This window comes from Pangasianodon hypophthalmus, chromosome 6, assembly GCF_027358585.1.
Source record: "Pangasianodon hypophthalmus isolate fPanHyp1 chromosome 6, fPanHyp1.pri, whole genome shotgun sequence".
Taxonomy (NCBI): domain Eukaryota; kingdom Metazoa; phylum Chordata; class Actinopteri; order Siluriformes; family Pangasiidae; genus Pangasianodon; species Pangasianodon hypophthalmus.
In genome coordinates, this window is record NC_069715.1 from 8,973,212 (window position 1) to 8,993,493 (window position 20,282).

Genomic DNA, 20,282 nt, shown 5'->3' on the forward strand with positions numbered 1-20,282 from the left:
ACAGGAGATAAAAATCAGTGAACTCTTTTTCATTGCCCTTTTAGATTATATCTGCAGAAATAAGAGAGATGAAAAGAGAGTGAGAGATAGGCAAAGAAAAACCTAAAAAGTATATAGTAAGTATAATAATATATACTAATATATAGTAATTAGCCATTCTTTTAAACAGAATACATCTTTAACCTTCCTGTTCTGTTCACAACTTAGTGGTCCATCCCGTTGGTTTAGTCCATCTATTTTGACTTTTGAGAATATTGTATAACCACATCTCTTTTTTTATTAAATAAACAATATTTATGGAAGAACACACAAAACCCTTTCCCAAGATTAGGGATCCTCCTGATGGCAGGAGAAAGTGGATTATAATCACTTTTTTATTTCATATTTGCAAAGATTTTTAACACTTTTATTTTACATGGTTACTCTCAGGTTAAACTACCTGAATACAAATGAATAGTGTGCACTTTTAGTTAGGATGATTAGAGAAATTGAGCACAGCACATAAAGTTTCATAGTGCAAAAATAATTTAGTTTGCATTTGTATTTAGTAATCAATTAGTTTTTACTTTTGGAAAAAAAAATCAAATGGGTCACTCTGATATAAGCAAAACGTAAGGGTTAATGAAGGAAAAGCAAATAATATATATGTTATTTAATTCCCCCCCTAGTTATAAGTGGTTTTACATCCAGATGAGAACCTCTTCAAAAAAATAAGTTATATACACACTGTACACAGAGGGCCTTTGTACCTCAACCAGAACTTAGCAGTGCCTTTAAACCAGTTCCACCAAGGGCAGGAAAGGAAAGGGGATGAGAGAATATAAAACAACAAAGTAGACAAATTATTGCACATAAAGCAGGAAAGTATAAGATCTATGAGTGCTGTATAGCTCAGACCGTGAAGAAGGAAGATAACATGATACATGATGCGATGATCCAACAAATGATATGAATTAGGTGAGAGGAGGCACAATGAGCTGTAGTTTATCACACACTCACACACAGTGTAACATGTGTGCACACATTGACATTCATTTTTCTGTAAAGTAGCATCGGAACCAGAAACTAATCTTGGGTGGAGCTGGTACAGGCATTGTGTGAATCTTTGTGGTATTTAATCTGTTGTGCCTTTTGGCTTGTCTGGAAATATTAAATTGTCATTGGTTTTGGTTTCATTCTTCATACAGCTTGCTTATGTTTGTAAGGTCTTATCTGGATTTTCTGAGGGGTAATTCCACTGCAATTCAACCTTTCTTCTGTATATAAAGAAGATCTTTGTAGTAACCGAATTGGTGAAAATTCATCCAGACTGTCTACTCATATATTGCATTTTTCATGTGTCTCTGGAGACTTTTCCAAATGATTTAAAAAAAAAATTATTGAAAGAACATTTGAAGAACAGTGTGCGTGTCTATATCATATATAGCCAGGTCCATATTTGTTATTTTAGCTGTCTACCACAGCATACTGGAGTTGAAATTAAATAATAACATGAGATCAAAGTACAGACTTTCAGCTTTAATTTGAGGGTGAAAATCAGGTGAACAATGTAGGAATTACAGAGCTTTTTATATGTAGCCCCCCTTTTTAAAAGTAACTGGCCGAAAAGTAACTGGACAGTTCCATGCTCAGCTGTTCCATGGCCAGGTGTGTGCTATTTGTAGGTAAGTCATGTAAGTCATGTTTTGGTATAACACTGTAGCTTGATTTACTCAGTGAAACACAGATTTTGCGAAATTGAAGTGTATTTCTGTTGGTTAGTGTTGTGCATATTTGTGTATATTGGTTAGTCTTTGTGTATAATTCTGACCATTGATCCAGTAGTCCTCTGAGATGTCTGTCCGGATGTAGTGCTGATCTGGAGGAGGACCCAGAGAGCGACCAAACATGCTGTCCTTCCCCAGGAAATCAGATACTGTTCCAGCATACAGGTACTGATCTAAGAACAGATAGTAAATCACAGACAGTAAATCACAGTAAAAATTTACTGCTGACCAGAAAATCTGTCATAGGTACAAGAAGATTACTGTTTGGTCTCCTGTCTGCATCTACTCTCTCTCTCTCTCTCTCTCTCTCTCTATCTATCTATCTCTGTTTGATATCTGACACCATCTGAGTATCTTTCTTATACACGCATAAACAAGTTACTCTTAGTCGCAGCCATCTCCAAGGGAACCACACCAGAAGAAGTTTGGGAACATGAGTTACTGCTACAGAGATTTAAAATATACACAATCATTCAGATGTCTGGGTTTCACTGTCATATTTTGTTCACAAAACTAATAAACCATACCTGATTTATAGCAATATCTATTAATGAAAATGAGGGTTTTGGATCACTACATTATATATATATATATATATATATATATATACACACACACACACACACTCACACACAAACACTAATCAGCCATAACATTAAAACCACTGACAGAGTGCCCTTGCGGACCCCTGTCCATCACCAAATGTGCCCATTAGAACTGGATGATTCGCATTTTCTTTTACATCATAACTGGGGAAGAGATGGTACCAGGATGCACTATGGGAAGAAGACAAGCCGGTGGAGGCAGTGTGATGCTCTGGGCAATATTCCGCTGGGAAACCTCGGGTCCTGGCATGCATGTGGATGTTACTTTGACATGTACCACCTACCTAAACATTGATTGCAGACCAAGTACAAGCCTTCATGGCAATGGTATTCCCTAATGGCAGTCACCTCCTTCAGCAGGATAATGCACACTGCAAAAATTGTTCAAGAATGGTTTGAAGAACATGACAAAGTTCAAGGTGTTGACTTGGCCTCAAAAGTCCCCAGATCTCAATCCGATCCAGCATCTGTGGAATGGGCTTGATAATCGAGTCCGATCCATGGAGGCCCCCTTCTCTCTACTTACAGGACTTAACGGATCTGCTGCTAATGTCTTGGTGCCAGATACCACAGCACACCTTCAGAGGTCTTGTGGAGTCCATGCCTCGACAGGTCAGAGCTGTTTTGGTGACATAAGGGGGCCCTACACAATATTAGGCAGGTGGTTTTAATGTTATGGCTGATCGGTGTTTGTATATATCTACATCTATCTATCGATATCTACATATCTATAGATAGATAGATAGATAGATAGACAGACAGATAGATTTTTTTTATTATTATGAACATCGATTCCAAATCTTTTGAGCAATGTTTCCACACCAAACCAATAAGTGATATCTAGTATATGAAGGCTCTCCCACACACACACACACATACAGTATAGACACACAAATACATATTTCTGTTTCACTATAATCCACTCCTTTTCTTTGGAAAGACCATTTACCCCCCCCCCCCCCCCCCCTCCCTGTTTCTGCCTGCCTGTTGTGGTATAAATCTTCATGGAGGAGTGTTTGTATCTCCCTGCGAGCACAGACTTCCATGCCCTCTAGTGAAGTTTTAGTGTCCTCCTTCCTCAGTCGAGTTTTCCTTTAAAGGCTACAGTAAACCCATCTAGCTTTTACCATATCTGTCAAAGCATTTGCTGTGAGTGAAAAAAGCTGATCTGGGTGCATTATGCCAGAGAAACTGATTCTCAGTGTGATAAAAGGTCAAACTTCCTGTGTGAGACGCAGGAGAGCATTATAAAAAGTCCATACTCACCGGTAAGTACTGAAGCAAAAGGTTGGCGGGGGTCAAAAGGGCATTTCAGCCTGCCTGACTCCATACTGCTGCTGATCAAGTGAAGCCCACCATCCTTTACCTCACAGAACAGCCATCAAGCAAAGTTAATACATGGAACAGGGTGAAAACTATGTAATTACTCACATAGCTACAACCTGCAAGTCACATAAAGAAATAGTCATTATGCAGTGTTTGGTTGAGAAACCTATAGGTTGACCTCTCACCTCTTTGTGACCCCTGACCTCCAGGAAAGCACATGTAGGATGAAAGGCTCCAGTGCCACATGTGTAGACGTGAGTACGATTATAATTGTGCAGAACACGAACAAAATTGGCACACTCGGTCTAAAAGATAGAGGGACAGATAAAGAAAAAACAAAGCATTAAGTGAAAGCATAAAGAATCAGAAAGGGAGTCTGTGTTAAATCTGTTTATAACTTTCATGTGCAGTTTAATGAGGTAAAAAAACACAGTGGGCAGTTTGCAGAAATGTTTGCTTTACAGTCATATATTCTGGGTGTTACTTACAAGAGAGTTTTTACCAGCCAGGATACACATATCCACCCTGTCTCTGGGAGCTGGCCAGCTCAGCTGTTAAAGAAAACACAGAGAGAGAAAGAGAGAGATGCAGAGAGAGAGACAGACAGACAGAGAAAAAAGAGAGAGACAGACAGACAGAAATGAACACAGAAAAAGAGAGAGGCAGCACAGAGAGAAATAGCGAGAGATAACAGAGAATTGTGTTGAGTGTGTGTGCGTGTGAGAGAGAGACAGGTAGACAGACAGAAAGACAGACAGATAGACAGAGAGAGAGAAACAATCAGTGTATGCTAGAAAAACAATGTTGCTTTGTTGAAGTCATGTGATTGTGTATTGTTATGCAATGTGACTGAAATGTCCATGCAATGTATTAAAACAAGCTGGAGTATGAACTGGAGATGTGTCGAGGTTAACTGGTGGGCTAAATTATTTAATTAATTCAGTCATTCCTTTACTTTTCATTTATTGGGATTAATCAGACTGCTCACAGAACATAATAAAATGTGATTTGTTAAAAGGCTTATTAAAAAACACCAGCACTGTAAAAGCCAATACTGCTCCAACAATTAACACACCATAAACTGTCCAGCACTAATTTATAGTGTAAAGGAGGCTGTGCCAGTTCATCTTTTCTGTGCACATGTGTTATAACAGGCTTAAGAGCTTAACATGTACTGGGCCCACCTCTAACCTTGACCCCTGAGAGCAGTCTCCACATGCAACACAAAATCCCACAAACTCCTCTGACTAAACGGAATCAGGCGTGCACATGAGACGACTTTACACAGCCACACTTTGAAGCTGCGCACACTAACACACTCTGACAGAACCTCTCAAACCCCTACAGTTCCTCACACGCTTATGCACATGCACACACCCACACATGTTATGTGACGGTATGAGCTCAGACACATGGACATTTATGTTGATTAAGATGGAAAAGCTATCATGCCGTGTTTCTCACACACACTGAAAGGCAAGACCAGGCGGTAATTAAACGGCATACATACATCCCACAACCCTTTGCACTCTAATAAACATCATACATGTTGCAGCAAACTTGCACATCCCGGCACAAGCACGCACACTAGCACATGGCTTGAGAGTTCAAAGAGGGAGAAAGAGACAAGGCAGCTTTCCAAGTAGCTGTTAGCCTGTGCAGCTGTGTCTGTTCATTTTGATAGATCAGGGTGGAGTGCACTCTTCTGACGCTTGCGTTTGTGGAAGTGCACATGAAGGGCAGTATGACAGACTGTAAAGAAGTAGTGTTGTGTGTAAAGTAGAGGTTGCATAGACTAGTTGACTAATATATTCACTAGTTGTCGGTGTGGAGAGATGTCGACTAGTCGGGTGGTGGAAAAAACAGGGGGTTGACAATAAAACATACTCTGTTCGTCTGGAAAATATTTTAAACTAGACAAAACCAATTCTGCACAAGAATACACTGTGAAGTCTTTTTTTATTATCTTTTGATTTTATGGACTGTTAATGCATTTATATCACTTGAACTAGAATCCTTGCAATCAATTACCTTTGACAGAGAAAATTCTGTTGTGAAAGAGCACTTTCGGAGCCATGGGGTGCACTTCAAAATCCAGTCTCACTTTTTGCTTATCCAATTTGTTTTCAAATGCTACAAATGCTAGAGTTGAAAAGGACGAAAAAACTTCTCAGACACTGCTATAGACATTGCATCCTCCATCCAACATTGCTATAAGGAGCTTTGCACCACTCCGCACACTCTCGGTTTCAGAATCAACTTTCAGCTGAGCCACCATCTTGTTCACATGATTACATTTCAAGAGTTGATACGTCCTTAAATTGTGCAGTTTGATACATTCCTTAAATTACATAACATGATACTTTCATTGTTAGCCTAAAAGCTTTAAAGATTAAATGTGTAGCCTTAAAAAAACAGCAATGTCCTGAAACTGTTTTTTCTTTAACTATGGAAAAGATGACTAGAATTACTGGTCAGTTAGTAAAAATTAGTAGTCATGCAACTGCTATGTGTCACAGAGTTACAAGCATTTATCCTGAAATATCTCCTTTCAAAAACGTGGTAAAATCTGGCACTGGATGAAATCTGGCACTGGCACATCTCTGCACCACTGGTAAATGTGAATGAATATATGCTGTGGAACATCCACAAAACAAGGGTATTCTTGTTATCTATTTTGTTATAACAGCTATAAACTAGCCTCTGTTTTTACTCTCTCTTGAATGAAATAAAATGCAATTTGTCACATAACTAAGAAAAGGTACAACATTACAACATCACTACAAAAAGCACAACATTTTTTGTCAAGTTTTGTCAAACTTAGAGGAGCAACTTTAACTCAAAGCACTGACTGAAGTCTTCTTTTGTAATTGTTAAATTAATGTATATTAACTGAAAATAGTGATGTTTATACATTTTTCATTGTTAAATATATGTAAAAAATGTTACATTGCTTTTTTAAAAATGTGTGTATTGTTAATGTTAAATGATATAAGCGTCCACTCTACAAGTCTGTGCAAATGTATCAGACCTGGCAAATTAATATACAGTATATCTGAAATTTGCATTACTGGCGATATTACTGTCAGTGCAGTTATGGAAAATTAATCAACACCTTCTGATAAATCAGACTGAAGAACTCAGTAGCACTATGGCATAATCAATTTTAACATGTCAGTGTAATCCAAACAAGAACTCCTACATGTTTTTTGTTATTGTTTTTGTTTTGTTTTGTTGTGTGTGTTTGTGTGTGTGTGTGTGTGTGTGTGTGTGTGTGTGTATACGTTAGGAGCGTGAGTGAGAGACAGCCTGTGCATGCTCACTGCTGAGCTGTGACTGCCACAGGACTATTGTAGCAGAGGCATCCCGTGTCGTCATGGTGACAGTGATTGGCAGGTGTAAGGGGAATGACGTCCGTGGGATCCAGAGGAACTCAATGGTTCTATAGAGGGATGTCGTGGGAATATCTAGATCTGACACAAGTGTGTTGTCTTGCTGTGGGGCAACACAGGAGATGGATGCATATATTTTGTTGCAAACATGAGTGAATTATGCGCATGCACTTACACACACACACACAATAAGAAAGCATTACCTCATCCTTCCAGATATTCATAAGCTAATAACTCTCACACTCACATCATGTTAGGCATTTATGTAGGGTTACCATAGACAAGGCAGTAAACACCATGGCCTATAAATTTCTATCACTGTAAATTTTCATTCATCTCTGGCCTTTAGCAGCAAGACTCAATATTAATATTACATTTTTTTTTGTTATGTACATATTGCTATCACTAGAAAAACATGAATTATTAGTGGGGCAAACTGCAGTTACAACTAGCATTATGCTGTGTTCAATTAAGGTTGGAATTCCAACTATGAAAAACCAAAGAAAAAGAAAACCAAAGAATTCTTACTCAGAAAGTCACAAACATCTCCTCAACCCTGGAGTTCAGCATGTCACATATATCTGCTCATGCCATGAACAGTAAACAAAGAACCACTTCTCCACTACTGTACTCAAACACTAAGCGTATAGTAGTGTTTGCTTTAGATCTATCAACATACAGACATGTTAGTTGGTTAAATCTATAACATTAGCTGGCTATCTTGTTGCTAGTTTATGAGCTTTTGGAGCTTGGACAGAACAAAGCTGTCATAGAGCATGAGTGTTTATTTGTGGCAATTCTGATAATAAATGCCAACAAATCACAAATAAGGAATGAGTAAGAAGTTGTTTTTTTTAGGACATTTGCATTTGTCCACTGACCATGTACACACTTTATCTGTTAATCTTGTAATATCAGATCCAAGTCAATGAAAGCATTCACTAAACCTGCCTGAACATGAGAGCGTTCCATCCTAGCTTGCACCAGACCTTAGACAGGCAAAATCACTTGGTGAGAAAAGAAATGTGCAGGATACATGAACCGAGACTGAAAGTAACTGTTTCACTAAAATCTATTTACTCCTGTCATCACAACTTTAAGCCTACACACAGGCAGGTGATGATGAAACAGAAAGCAAAAGAATGAGCAATCAGGTGCTAATAACTTGCATAGTTCTAATCAAACAAAACACACACACTGTCACATACAAGCATGTCTTTTTTAAGAGAGCAATTAATCACTACTGTGTGTATTGTAAAACAGCATACCATGATTTGCGGTTTAGCTACAGTGTCTGACCAACTGATTTCCCTTTAATCTATGTGTCAGGCAGCTAAGACACATTGTGTGTTTTTATGGATAACTCCATGGAAAAAAATTCCTCACATTTAGCCCCAGAGCACTCATAGCTAAAGTAACTAAATACCTGGCCTGCAGGTGTGCGAGTGTTTTTGTGAGCATCTGTGTGTGTGTGTGTGTGTGTGTGTGTGTGTGTGAATACCTTTCTAGGGTTCTTGTTGATGTTGTCTGGGTCCAGCAGGTAGATGTGATCTTTGGCCCCTACAAGCAATCTGCTCTTCTCCTCATCTAACAGGAATGTCTGAAACTGCATTCCTTCACCGGAGCCTATAAACGGCACCAGACTGCCTGAGTGAACCAGTTCTGCAAACGAGAGACAGCAGTTAATAATGCAGACACACAACTGTGATCATAGTAGGCTTATACATGCATATTACTGCATCCATAACCATTTTTAACTCATTAGGACAGCCATGAAGATTCATTTATCTTCAGTAACTGCTTTATCCTGGTCAGGGCTGTGGTGAGTCCAGAGCCTATCCCAGGAAAACTAGGTGTGAGGTGGTAATGCACACTGGATGGGATGTTTTTCTCACATGTTTTTGTTTTTTTTTTCCAGACTTGAGGCTGTTTGCCCAGAGAGTTTGTACAATTAGTGAAGTGTGAACACTGTTTACAAGCAATGAACTGATCGAGAGAACTGATCCCTCATCCTCTTGAAAGCGTCGTTCTGTGGCTTGCCTCCATCGAGCCATGGTCCACAGCAGGTGTGGAAGCTATCCACTCTCAAAGCTGCATGCCAAGTAACACAATTGGTTCAACTTGTCATGTTACTTCCTGTTTCAAGTTTTGTGATGCCGGGGAAAGGGTTGTTATGGTTATTGATAAAACTAAACTTACAGGTCTGGAGCACTGCAATTAACTCACCTTTGTAATTAGCTCACTGAGAGTATCGCGAAAATTGTACGTCTCATGCCAGCCTGCTTGGCAAAAAAATCTTCTTATACAAGAACAGCTCCTCGTTTGCAGGTGTTTCTGCACAGTATGCCATTCATTCAAAAAGAGCTGTACCTCATTGCTAAGAATGACTAAAACAGCAAATAACTGTACCTACTGGCTACTATTTTGCACACCTGCATGCACAAATGTAATGTACTGAATTGCACAATCAATCCATGGATCGGAAAGGAATTCTTCCTATGAAGAAATCATGTGAAGAAATAATTCATACTGACTCAAGTATTCATGGTAACTGTGAAAAGGCCCGTAGACAAATGCCTCTACAAATGCTGGAATAAATTAATCAAGGTTTAAGCCTACTCAAATAAAAAGTTTGAATAATTGCTCCATTTACTTATTACTAATCGCTATTAAACAGTATTTTGGAAAATTTTTGGAAACTTTTTTGTAGGCAGAAAACACTCAAATTTCAGCCTTCCAACATATTTTCTCCAGTCCATCCTCCCTTCCTTTGGCCCTCACACTGCCTATCTAATGTATGCAAAGTAAATCGATGACATCAGAGCTTAGCTATTCACTCGATTCCGATCTGTCTATCTCTCCCAATCTATCCTTGTATAATACACATCAGTCTGATAGGCCACTTACAGAGTCAGGGCTTGTGCTCCCTCTCTGCTGCTCCCTGAGGGAAAAGAGATATTGCAATTATATCTGTTTAATCTCGTCAGTTAGCAAACAAGCCAACTACGATGGGAAGCTGTGAGGAAGAGTGGCCAAAATTTCAGTAAGTGATTGCACATGGTGTCCTTCACACACAATAGGCTGCAGATTCAAATACCCATAAAGTCTCTAAGAGAAAGTCTCGAAGACAACATGATATAATTTACTGTGCTTGAAGACATGCACATAATTCTTACATCTTTCATACAGATGCAGAGCTGTCAAAATAATGGATGTGCTTGGGCCTGTTTGGTATGCTCACTTTCAGTATGCTCTGTCTGCTGGTTTATGACGCCATGAGATCACTCTGCATCAAGATCGTGGCATTTCTCCTTTGGAACACACTCTTTACAACACCTGCTCATTGACATTCTTACACGCTTCCTAATTTCCACATTCCCTCCATTTCTTTGTTCTGATTTTCCTTTCTCTCACATGTGCACGTCCTACATGGCAATTCTTCCTTTGTCATGTTTCTTAATTCTTGGTCTGCGGTAGGTATTCAGTAAGCCTCCATCCTGTTTAAACCCCCAAGCCCATGTCTATGAGTGTTATGAGATGAAAAGATGTGTATGCTATCTAAATATGCAGTCAGATTGACGCAACCATTATCCTCCTGAGGCGTGAGGGTCTTGGATAGGTTACCCACAATCAATATTTATACAAAGAGACCCTCGCTAAAGAACCTAATACACCTCCATCCTGCCAACCTCAGCACAGCCCTGGCTAATCTGCTCTACAAACAGTGTCAAGTCTGATCCCCACTGAAAGATCAGTGTAGTCTTGCAGCCCACAATATCCTATCTGTGGCTAAATCTCAGGAGACTCAACCCCTCGGTCTGACTCAACAGCCTACGATTAGCTCTTGTGCTCTAGTTAATCCCCCGGTTTGTTTATGGCCATCAATGCAGTCTCTTGTGCTACAGTTGCACATGGGATGTTACATGGAATTCTTGTGTTTAAGGGCAAGTAATGGTTAGCAAGTGTTTTTTTAGCTCATACCAAAGCTCAACAATCATTTTAGATAACTAATTTGCTCAAATCTTTATCACAGCTGTAATATGGACTGCATATAAACAGTTTCACAGGTTTGTTTATTTACTGGACAGTTCACAAATGAATTTAATTTATGTCTGGACAGAGTATAGTATAGAGTATATAGAGTATATATAATCAGATTATAACCTGCTTATGTTATTCCTCTGAAATATCAAGCTGTTGTAGTAAAGAGTTGTTTTTAATAATAAGAGTTCCCAGATCAGACTCTTTAGTGCTGAAGAAAAGGAAACAACAGTATTTTGAATCTATTCTCTGAAAATATTCAGAAAAAGTAAAAAGGTTTTTGTGTCAGCTTTTATTTCAGTAGCTTCTAGGCTACCATGGGGAAGTGCTTTTAGTGCTTAGTAATTTTAGCATTAAATAATGATGACAGGCAGCACGGTGGGGCAGCGGTTCACTCCAGGGTCCTTGATTCCATCCTGAGCTCGGGTTCCTGTCTGTTTGGAGTTTCACACGTTCTCCCTGTGTTTGTGTAGGTTTCCCAGGTTCTCCTCCCACCTACACCACACCAATAGGTGGTATTGTGACTCTAAATTACCCTCAGGTGTATGTGTGTGTGTGTGTGTGTGCAGTGCCGTTCGATAGACTGGCACCCCATCCAGGTTGTATTCCAACTTCATGCCCATGTTCTGGATTCACCATTACCCTGACCAGGATAAAGTGGTTATTTAAGATAAATAAGTGAATGTAAGACAATTGCAGGCAATTTGTAGTGATTTTGTATGTGTGTGTGTTTTGTGTGTGTGTGTGTGTGTGTGTGTGTGTGTGTACATGCTCATTCCTAATTTGCCATAAACCCTGTAGCCCCAGACCACCAGGCATGTTCACCTTTCTCTGTTAAATGCAATAGCAAATATCATCACATTAACTCAGATGCCTGGCATACAGAAACACTGAGCATCCACTCCACATAAACTACATTATGAGGGCTATAAAAGCTTTCACTGTTATTGATCTTCACTTGCGGAGAATTAAAGCTGGGCTCAGATGTGCGAATGTTTTTTCCAGTGCTTGCACACATATGAATGGCCTCATGGCTGCCCTTTAAGTGTGAAGTTTTGTGGAACTAATATTTCCAGAGTTTCATTCTTCAGAGATGAAGCAGTCTGTTTTTAAGGTGTGCAGTGACACAGAAACGATTCTGATGTTTTGAGTTCACTGATTCAGAGATGATGACTCAGGGCTATTTTTTTCTTTCTGCAATGCCATCTTCAATAGAAAGATCAGACATGGAGAAAAACAAATCTTTCCAAGTTCACTTAACATGAGCCTGAATTAATCCATGTCATCAGCCATATCTTTATTTGTCTTAGCTCATCCAAAGACTTGATGGACCCCGATGATATTCGAAGATAACTTGAACTTGCATGGCTAAAATGGGAAAGCTTAGAATGACAAAATTTCACGGATGTGCTATGAGGTCTGATTTGTCTTCTAAAAGACCACCCATATACAGACAGGTGAGTTGAAGAGGGAAGGATCACTGTAAATTAATACAACATTCTTCTGTCTGATCACCTTAATTCTATAATGAAACATTTTTTATTCTGATGGGAGTGGTCTCTTCCAGGATGACTCCACCCCCATCCTCAGAGCACGAGGTCTCACTGAAGGGTGCGATGAATATGAAAAAGATATAAATCATATGCTATGGCTTATATGGAGACAGGGGATTTTAGAGAGAGGTTAGACCGTGCTCTCCACCATCATCATCAAAACACAAACTGAGGGATTAATAGTGTTCTTCTCTCCAGTGCAGTTCCAGTAACTTGTAGAACTGAGACCTATGCATATTAAAGCTACTCTGTGACCTATGGTGGCCCAACACTTTACCAAGACACATTATAACCATTTACACATATTTAACCATTTACCAATTAAAATTGTTATTTTAAATTAAAATAGTTAAATTAAATGGTTAAATTTTCTATTTTCTAACATCTTCTATTGACCCTCTGACCTGCACGCATTTACTGAATTAGCAATTCAGCATTTCTATAACAAGCACTATATCCCCTTGTATTCTGTCTGCCTAACAACCCCTTATACTCAGAATGAAATACAGCCCATGCACTGTACTTACACACCTATATTTTCTATATGCTATAGAATGTCAAAATAAATGGTGCTTTTCCACCACTCATATTTTCATTGACCTAAGGCTGTTGATGTAAATGTGGCTCTATTTTGAGTAAAGCTAGCTTGCCAGAGCTCTCAGTCAGCAAGGGTTTTGGGGGAGCTTGAACTTTTATTTCCCTTGGTGGCAAAAACAAACATGCTGCACATTTGCATAGCTAAAAGCCACAGCAGAGTCTGAACATGAGGCATAATGAAAGGAAGGGCAGAAAAAAAAAATAAACATGAAGAAGTCTTTAATCATTCCTTTTTGGAGCACAGAGAAGATGTAATTAAGAGATTTACTGGTTTATACATCCACGATTACAAGTAACAATGTGAAGCTTGGCTTAAATGAGCCAAAATGTATAAAATATATAAAAATGGACCAGTGCACACAACTCACGGAGTCACAAAAACCTACAGTGCTCTCTTAAACTTAACTATCCATGGCCAACATGTGACATGTTTCAAATGAACCATGACCATTTCTTTTTGTTTCTTTTACGCCTCATATAGACTTCAGTAGCGGCACAGGTTTTTCTATCCCCTAATAGCTCCTATTATCCACATTTGAGGGTTGTGTAAGTGTGTGTTGTCACAGAAGTGTGCTAGACCTCCCCTTAAGATAAAGGGTGCAGGATTACCTGGGCTTATACTAAAAGCTTAATCTAAATTCAAACACATTACAGCTGTGAAGTGACATTTTGCTGGTTTCACCTCAAATTAACCAAAATAAAATAAATATATTTGTAGAGTTCAGAGGAGAAGATTTTGGAAATCGTATAACATTCGAAAAGCTACATGGTGGTTAGGAAATAGTCCTGGAAACAGCCAGGTGTAATGAGAGACTTTCAATTCTTGAAAAACCAAACCCTTCAACCACATCAATGTGCCTCTTTTTAATGCCACCACACCCAAAAAGCCAAACACTAAATGAATAAAACAGAGACAATGAGAGTCATGTAGAGAGTCATGTGGTTTTCTCAGAGTTTGCTTTGTTAAAAAAATTATGAAACTGCATTTATTTGAATGAACAAAAATCTCTTTTTATGTAACTTTGCTCATTTTACTGTACATATTAAACATAGGGGTATATAGTCTATATTAAATAGATACATAGAAAACCTTATAAAGAGTGCTTGAGTGTGTGTTTTAGTGTGTGTAGTAAGTAAGGTCCACGCTTTATTGCACACACACAAACACTGGGACAGCAGCCCCATGCCCAACATTACAATAAATCAAGTACAGAGCATAATATTTACATGTAAGTAAACAACGAACCACCGAAAAACCAAGTCCTTTCTAAATGACTAATGGATGTTTAAACCCAGTAGAGATATATCTACCATGCAGGACAATGCTATACTGCACAACCATGGCTGTAATGATCAAAAACTATTTTAGGATGAATATGTCATTATGCTGTCTCTCTGAAGTATCACCCAGTAGGTGTTGGTGCCTACCTTTATAGCCGAGTTTGACCCTAGGGACACTTTCTTTCGTGCAGTTTACATCAAGCAGACAGAACAGCGACAGCATCCCCATCACTCCCATCCAGGCTGATGAGAGTCCAGCCATCCTGGCGTCTTCAGTGTGTGTTCTCAGTGGTGTCTGATCTCCTCTCACTGGTTCAGGGTCGCTGTCTTCACAGTGGGGGACAAGCAGCCCTGTGATGTAGAGAGCAGAGAGTCTTGTTAACTTGTTAGGGGCTGAGCATCTCCGTGGGAGGTGCATGTGTTTCTTTGAGTGTGTGTGCACGTGTGTAACCTTGTTATCCTGTATGAATGCTAGGCCTTTTTTTTTTTTTTTTATATATACCATGGTCTCCTTTAGGCATCTCTGTCCATTTCAACACTTCTATATCTGCTGCTGTCCTATTCAGGTCCATTCTTTTGTACTCAAACACACACACTCTTTCGCTCCCTCTCACTCTCTGCGTCTATTTGTCCCCAAACAAAAGATCAGCTTGTGGAAGACTGCCACTTCCAGCCTCTTTTTAAATGCCTGTCTTTCTTTCTCACATTCATGGTTCTCTGCTCCTTTATTATGCTTCTCCACTCCTTTTACAATATAAATGGTCTACGGTACTGTGAGTCAGTGATGATGTCTGAATTCTCGCTTCATTAGTCAGTAAAGTGGTGTGAAATTGTGGGAAAAAAGGAATACTACACTATGAGAATTTATTCTGGACTAGGACATCCTCTTCAACAAGAAATCATTCCCCTCAACTATTCATGAACTTCCCTGAGAGAATTCCTCCAATTCCAGAAACTAGAAGTTGAATTCCTTTAAACAAATGAATGAATGTTTGAGTAACCACACAAGACACTCCTGCTTTCTGTACGCATTCATCTTTTGCATTGCCATAACTAAAGAGAAAGTCTGTAGCAAAGAGCTGAGACTTGCTGTTCATTCCACAACCAACATTAGGACTGACTGACAAAATTACTAAAAAATCAACAAAAAAAAGAGTTTCACTATTGATTAGTTGGGCTGTGTTATGAAGCATGCTCTGGCGCATTACATCACACTTAGTTTAAAATGCTTTTGATGGAAATGGCAGAGCACATTGCAACCTCTCAAGTATGAAAACGCTTTACATTACACTATGCTGTTGGCCTCATGATACAACATGTTTTCATGTGAGTAATATTTGTTTGTGGGAATGTGACAAACAATAGAACAGCATTGTCCCTGGTTGAATCATGCTTATTAAGCACTGTGTATTGAGTTATATTACCTTATCTGGTTTTCTAGCTGTATCACATATTCTTAGTTAGACTTCACTATCAGAAAATATTATCTCATGCGTCCTTGGCCCAAAAAGTTGGTAGATTGTAGGAAAACTCAATGGGTTAAAAATGACTGAACATGGTCTCAAATGAATTAGACAAAGTAGTTAATCTAATTTTTAATTGATAAATGCAATATTATTTAATTTTCATAGCATAAATGATAGATATTTTAAAACAGCTTGTGTCTTCATGTCACCATCCTGCTTTTGGTTCACGTCGAAATCGATCCCAAAATTAGTCAGTTCACTGATTCAAGGCATTGAAAACTTCAAAACTATGAACTTGATTTCACAGTCCAAAAATGATAAATGATAGGCAGTAAAAAGTGTGAGGCACCAATAAAAAAAATGCAGTCACCTTACATTAATGTCTCATTTGGTTGACATAAGCACTTGATAATCTTCTCATGCTGTGATAGATTATCTAATAAATATCAGAAATGTTGTACTGCAATTAGTGACCTGTTATTTAATTAAACCTAGTTAAAGATGCATTAGGTAAGATTAGCCTCTAACAGTAAGGTGGGTTCGACAATTGAATGTTTTTTTTTAATCCTTAAGCCCATTCACACCCATGTTCACAAAACTACCCCCAGGATCTACGGTGGCCCACAGACTCATCCAAACACACATAAGCATTTCGGACCAGAAGTCCATTTTCCAAACAGGTATCCAAACAGGTAACTTAATACACTTTTGCTAAGGCCATGACTTAATCCACTTTTTTTTTTGTTAGATTCATGTTCTACATATCTTCCAGGTTATTTGTACAAGTAAGGAATGGACTATTGCATCTTTAAGAGTTCTGTAGTAGTATTATCTGACTGAAATGCTGGAAATAAATATTTTTTAACAAAATATTTTAGATAAGTTAATATATACATCTTTCAATCTAATCTTTCAACTAATTAATTAAAAAATCATTAGTTGCAGCCCTAGATACTGTACACATGCTTACACACATTCTGTCCACATTCCTAGCTGCGACATCCCATCCAGGCACAGGTCTGTTTACTCAAGGAAATGTTGCTGTCCTCTTTTGACCATGGTAGAGGAGATAATGTTGGAGGTGATGGATCATACAGCAGCAGAAACACGCAGCAGTGCACAGAGGGCATGGGGAGTGAGCAGGGAGTGAGCAGGCAGTGGCATTGTGGGAACTGAGGTTATCTGGTCAATTCACTCTGGGCACACACAAAACTCCAATACAAATGATGTGACAGATAAATTAGTGGTTGTTGTGCCCACTGTTCATGATCACTAGGTTGACCTGTCATAAATCATCTTATATATGGAGAACATGCTGATTTCTTTACTTTCATCCTTTTCTACCCCATCTCCCTTTGCTTCTCGTCTTCTTTCTTCATTACTCTTCATCATGTTCTTCTTCTCTATTTGAACAAATTTGCTTGTTGTTACTGTGCTCTATACTTGTGTAGCTTCATTTCTTGTTTTACTTTTTTATTTGCTGTTAGTCATGTTTTTACTGTTTCGTAAGTCGACGTAAGATTTTTTTTCTTTTATTCTTGACAGCACTGTGAATTAGCAATTGCTCAGTAATGATGGCACACACAAGTTAGATTTATAAATGACATGCAGAAAAAAACAAATCTGCCTTCATTAGTACAAGTGAAACTTTGGATCATACACATAAAGACGAGGACTTTCTGAGACCAGCATGGATTTCCAAAGAGGAAAATTTAATTTTTCTTGCAGAAAATTTATAGCAGAGTTACGTAGAAATAATCTGAGTTAAGGAAACAACCGCACACTACTTGAACACAAGAAGCTCTGTTTTGTTGTCTATAAATGTGGATGTTTATGTTCATCAGACAGTCACATATTTCTAGTGAACTTCTTTCTGCACTAATAAAGAAAGAACACTCTTCTTGTTTCTTTTCCCCTTTTTTTTCTTTCCATTGCAGGGTGTCTTACGACTGTCTTGGGAACAAAATGCCTAAATATACTAAATTAGCTTGTAATTGTTTATGCTGATTAGTTACAACATATGCTTTAATCAATCAAATAATAATGAAGTAGTATTGTCCAAACGTATCAAATTGGAGTGAAGAGTTCAATGTTTTATGTCATTGCTGTGGCAAAAGGGCTGGTATAGAATGTATGTAGTTGAGGTAAAATTTTGGTGTACCAGAGTTTTGATAAAAAACTGATAAGTGGTCAAGACATCAAGTGAAATATTGACCCTCAAAAATCTGCTGTATGGTGAGAATGGTGCAATTCTGTCCTGAAAAGACTTGTCAATTCATAAAATAGTGGTTTAAGGCATTATGACTAAAAGTAAGTAGATGATTCACCAGAAACAACAACTCACATTAATAACTAATGGCATGTCTGTAAGTAAAGGACACATGATACTGATCTGATCTGTGTGTGTGATCTGTGTGTGCGTGTGTGAGAGGACAACTTAACTCGTGTTATTAGGAAAGCTCCAGTTCCTGCACTCAACAAGCCACTAATCATCCCTATATATCATACTGGCAGCACAGCTGGCAGGCAAGCATTTGTTTATTTTGTGCATAGTTATTTAAAAACATCAAGTATTTACTTTTCTTCTTTCAGCTATGTTGCAAAATCTGATGTAAGTTGATGTACTATTAATTCTATATCACTTTATATAGATATATAAACCTAAATATGGTTACATTTTTAGACTATACTGATCAAATACACTTGTAACTGCATTGATACACTATATAGCCAAAAGTGGACACCAGTTGTTGAACATTCCAAAACTATGGTCATTAATATGGAGGTTGTCTCCACTTTGCTATAAAAGCCTCCAAAACAGCTCTTCTGAGAAGGCTTTCCTCAAGATTTCTGAACATGGTTGTTGGGATTTATGGCAATTCAGCCACAAGAACATTAGTGAGGTTGGGCACTGATGACAGTGTGCAGTGTGCAGTCGCCATTCCAGTGCAGTCAGTTCTTCCACTCCAACCATGGGAAACCATGTCTTCACGGACCGCACTTTATGCACAGGGGCGTTGTCTTGCTGGAACAGGTTTGGGCCTCTTAGGCCCCGTTAACGCCTGGTATTAACATGCTTGCTGGGTGATCAGATCATAAGTGGTCAGCGCTAAGAACAGGTGTGAACAGGGTCAAATCTGTCTCGAAGACGCACTGTGATCCGTTTACTCAAACCACATTCAGAGGTGGGCTGAGACAGTAATGACAACATTTCTAGTGTGAGTGCATCTCGATGTGTCCCAGTCAGCAGCGAAGGACCACCTGATCGACTCTGTCATTGCCCTAACCATTAAATATTTAATCATTGTGAGACATTGCGCTTAACAGCAGACCTCTCTGCCACTAGGCTAATAGATAAAGGTGAAGATGTAACATGGTGTAACACAGATAACACAGATCACAGTCTTAACACAGATAACAACAACACAGTCTAAACATCTAAACTCCTATTTCCACAATCTGATTTGAGAATTGCTGACTTCTATCATGTTAAACAAATAGCATTATTATATAATTATTTTTATTATCTTATATTAGAAGAGCATATGAACATTTGCCTCTTATTTGAACCCACTGCACACAAGTGATATACTGATTCACTGTATCCCAACACATTGAGAAGAAAGGTTACAATAATCTCTTCTCAAATTGCATACTGTCAAAATTGGTAAGACAAATCTGTAACTGTAAGAATGCAATATCTGTAGGGAAGGTGATTGAAGATATCAGTTCACGGATCACTGCCCTGCCACTAATATAGAAAAGACATTCAACAGATAAGGAGTGGAAAAGTATCAGATATCGCTAAAAACCCGGTGGATAAAGTGAACGCTTTCTGCTTTCCTCTTCCATATTTTCTTTAGTCAAATCCATGTTTAATGGCATGTTTTAAACCCCCTCTTATCTCTGCAGAAGGAAAACTCCCATTCCTGTACTCAGCTGGGAGAGATCCAGGTAGGTATCTCATGACCAGGAGAATGAGGAGCAAAGAAATTCCTTCAAGCCAAAAACTCCTAAAGCCCATTACATGCACAGAATGCCTGATCTCTGACTGACAGACCTTTGGAATTATGGGTAACTTTAGACATCCTGAGAGGAACCCCGATAGCTATAATTAAGGAGTGACAAAGTGAACCTACTCTAAAGTGCTGGGATAATGTCTCTACTCTTTAGTGAAAACTCTACTGTTTCCCATGTGCGGCTTTAGAGGGATCAGACGGTGAGGAGTTCACTTGCTTACATACTTAGTGTCAGA

At 38.6% G+C, this 20,282-nt stretch overlaps 1 protein-coding gene across 3 annotated transcripts in view; it reads right to left on the minus strand.

Annotated features, from left to right (window-relative positions):
- sema3d (sema domain, immunoglobulin domain (Ig), short basic domain, secreted, (semaphorin) 3D) overlaps positions 1-20,282 on the minus strand; it is a 39,270-nt gene that overhangs the window by 13,368 nt on the left and 5,620 nt on the right. For 2 of the 3 annotated variants that reach the window (XM_053234997.1, XM_026927332.3), the window contains exons 2-7: positions 14,709-14,912; positions 8,591-8,751; positions 4,186-4,248; positions 3,883-4,002; positions 3,638-3,737; positions 1,811-1,939 (exon numbers count right to left, since the gene is read on the minus strand). In XM_053234997.1, coding sequence (XP_053090972.1) covers positions 1,811-1,939; positions 3,638-3,737; positions 3,883-4,002; positions 4,186-4,248; positions 8,591-8,751; positions 14,709-14,823 — 688 coding nt within the window. In that variant the 5' untranslated portion in view covers positions 14,824-14,912. The remainder of the gene's footprint in view (positions 1-1,810; positions 1,940-3,637; positions 3,738-3,882; positions 4,003-4,185; positions 4,249-8,590; positions 8,752-14,708; positions 14,913-20,282) is intronic. The other variant, XM_026927334.3, reaches the window with a different exon arrangement.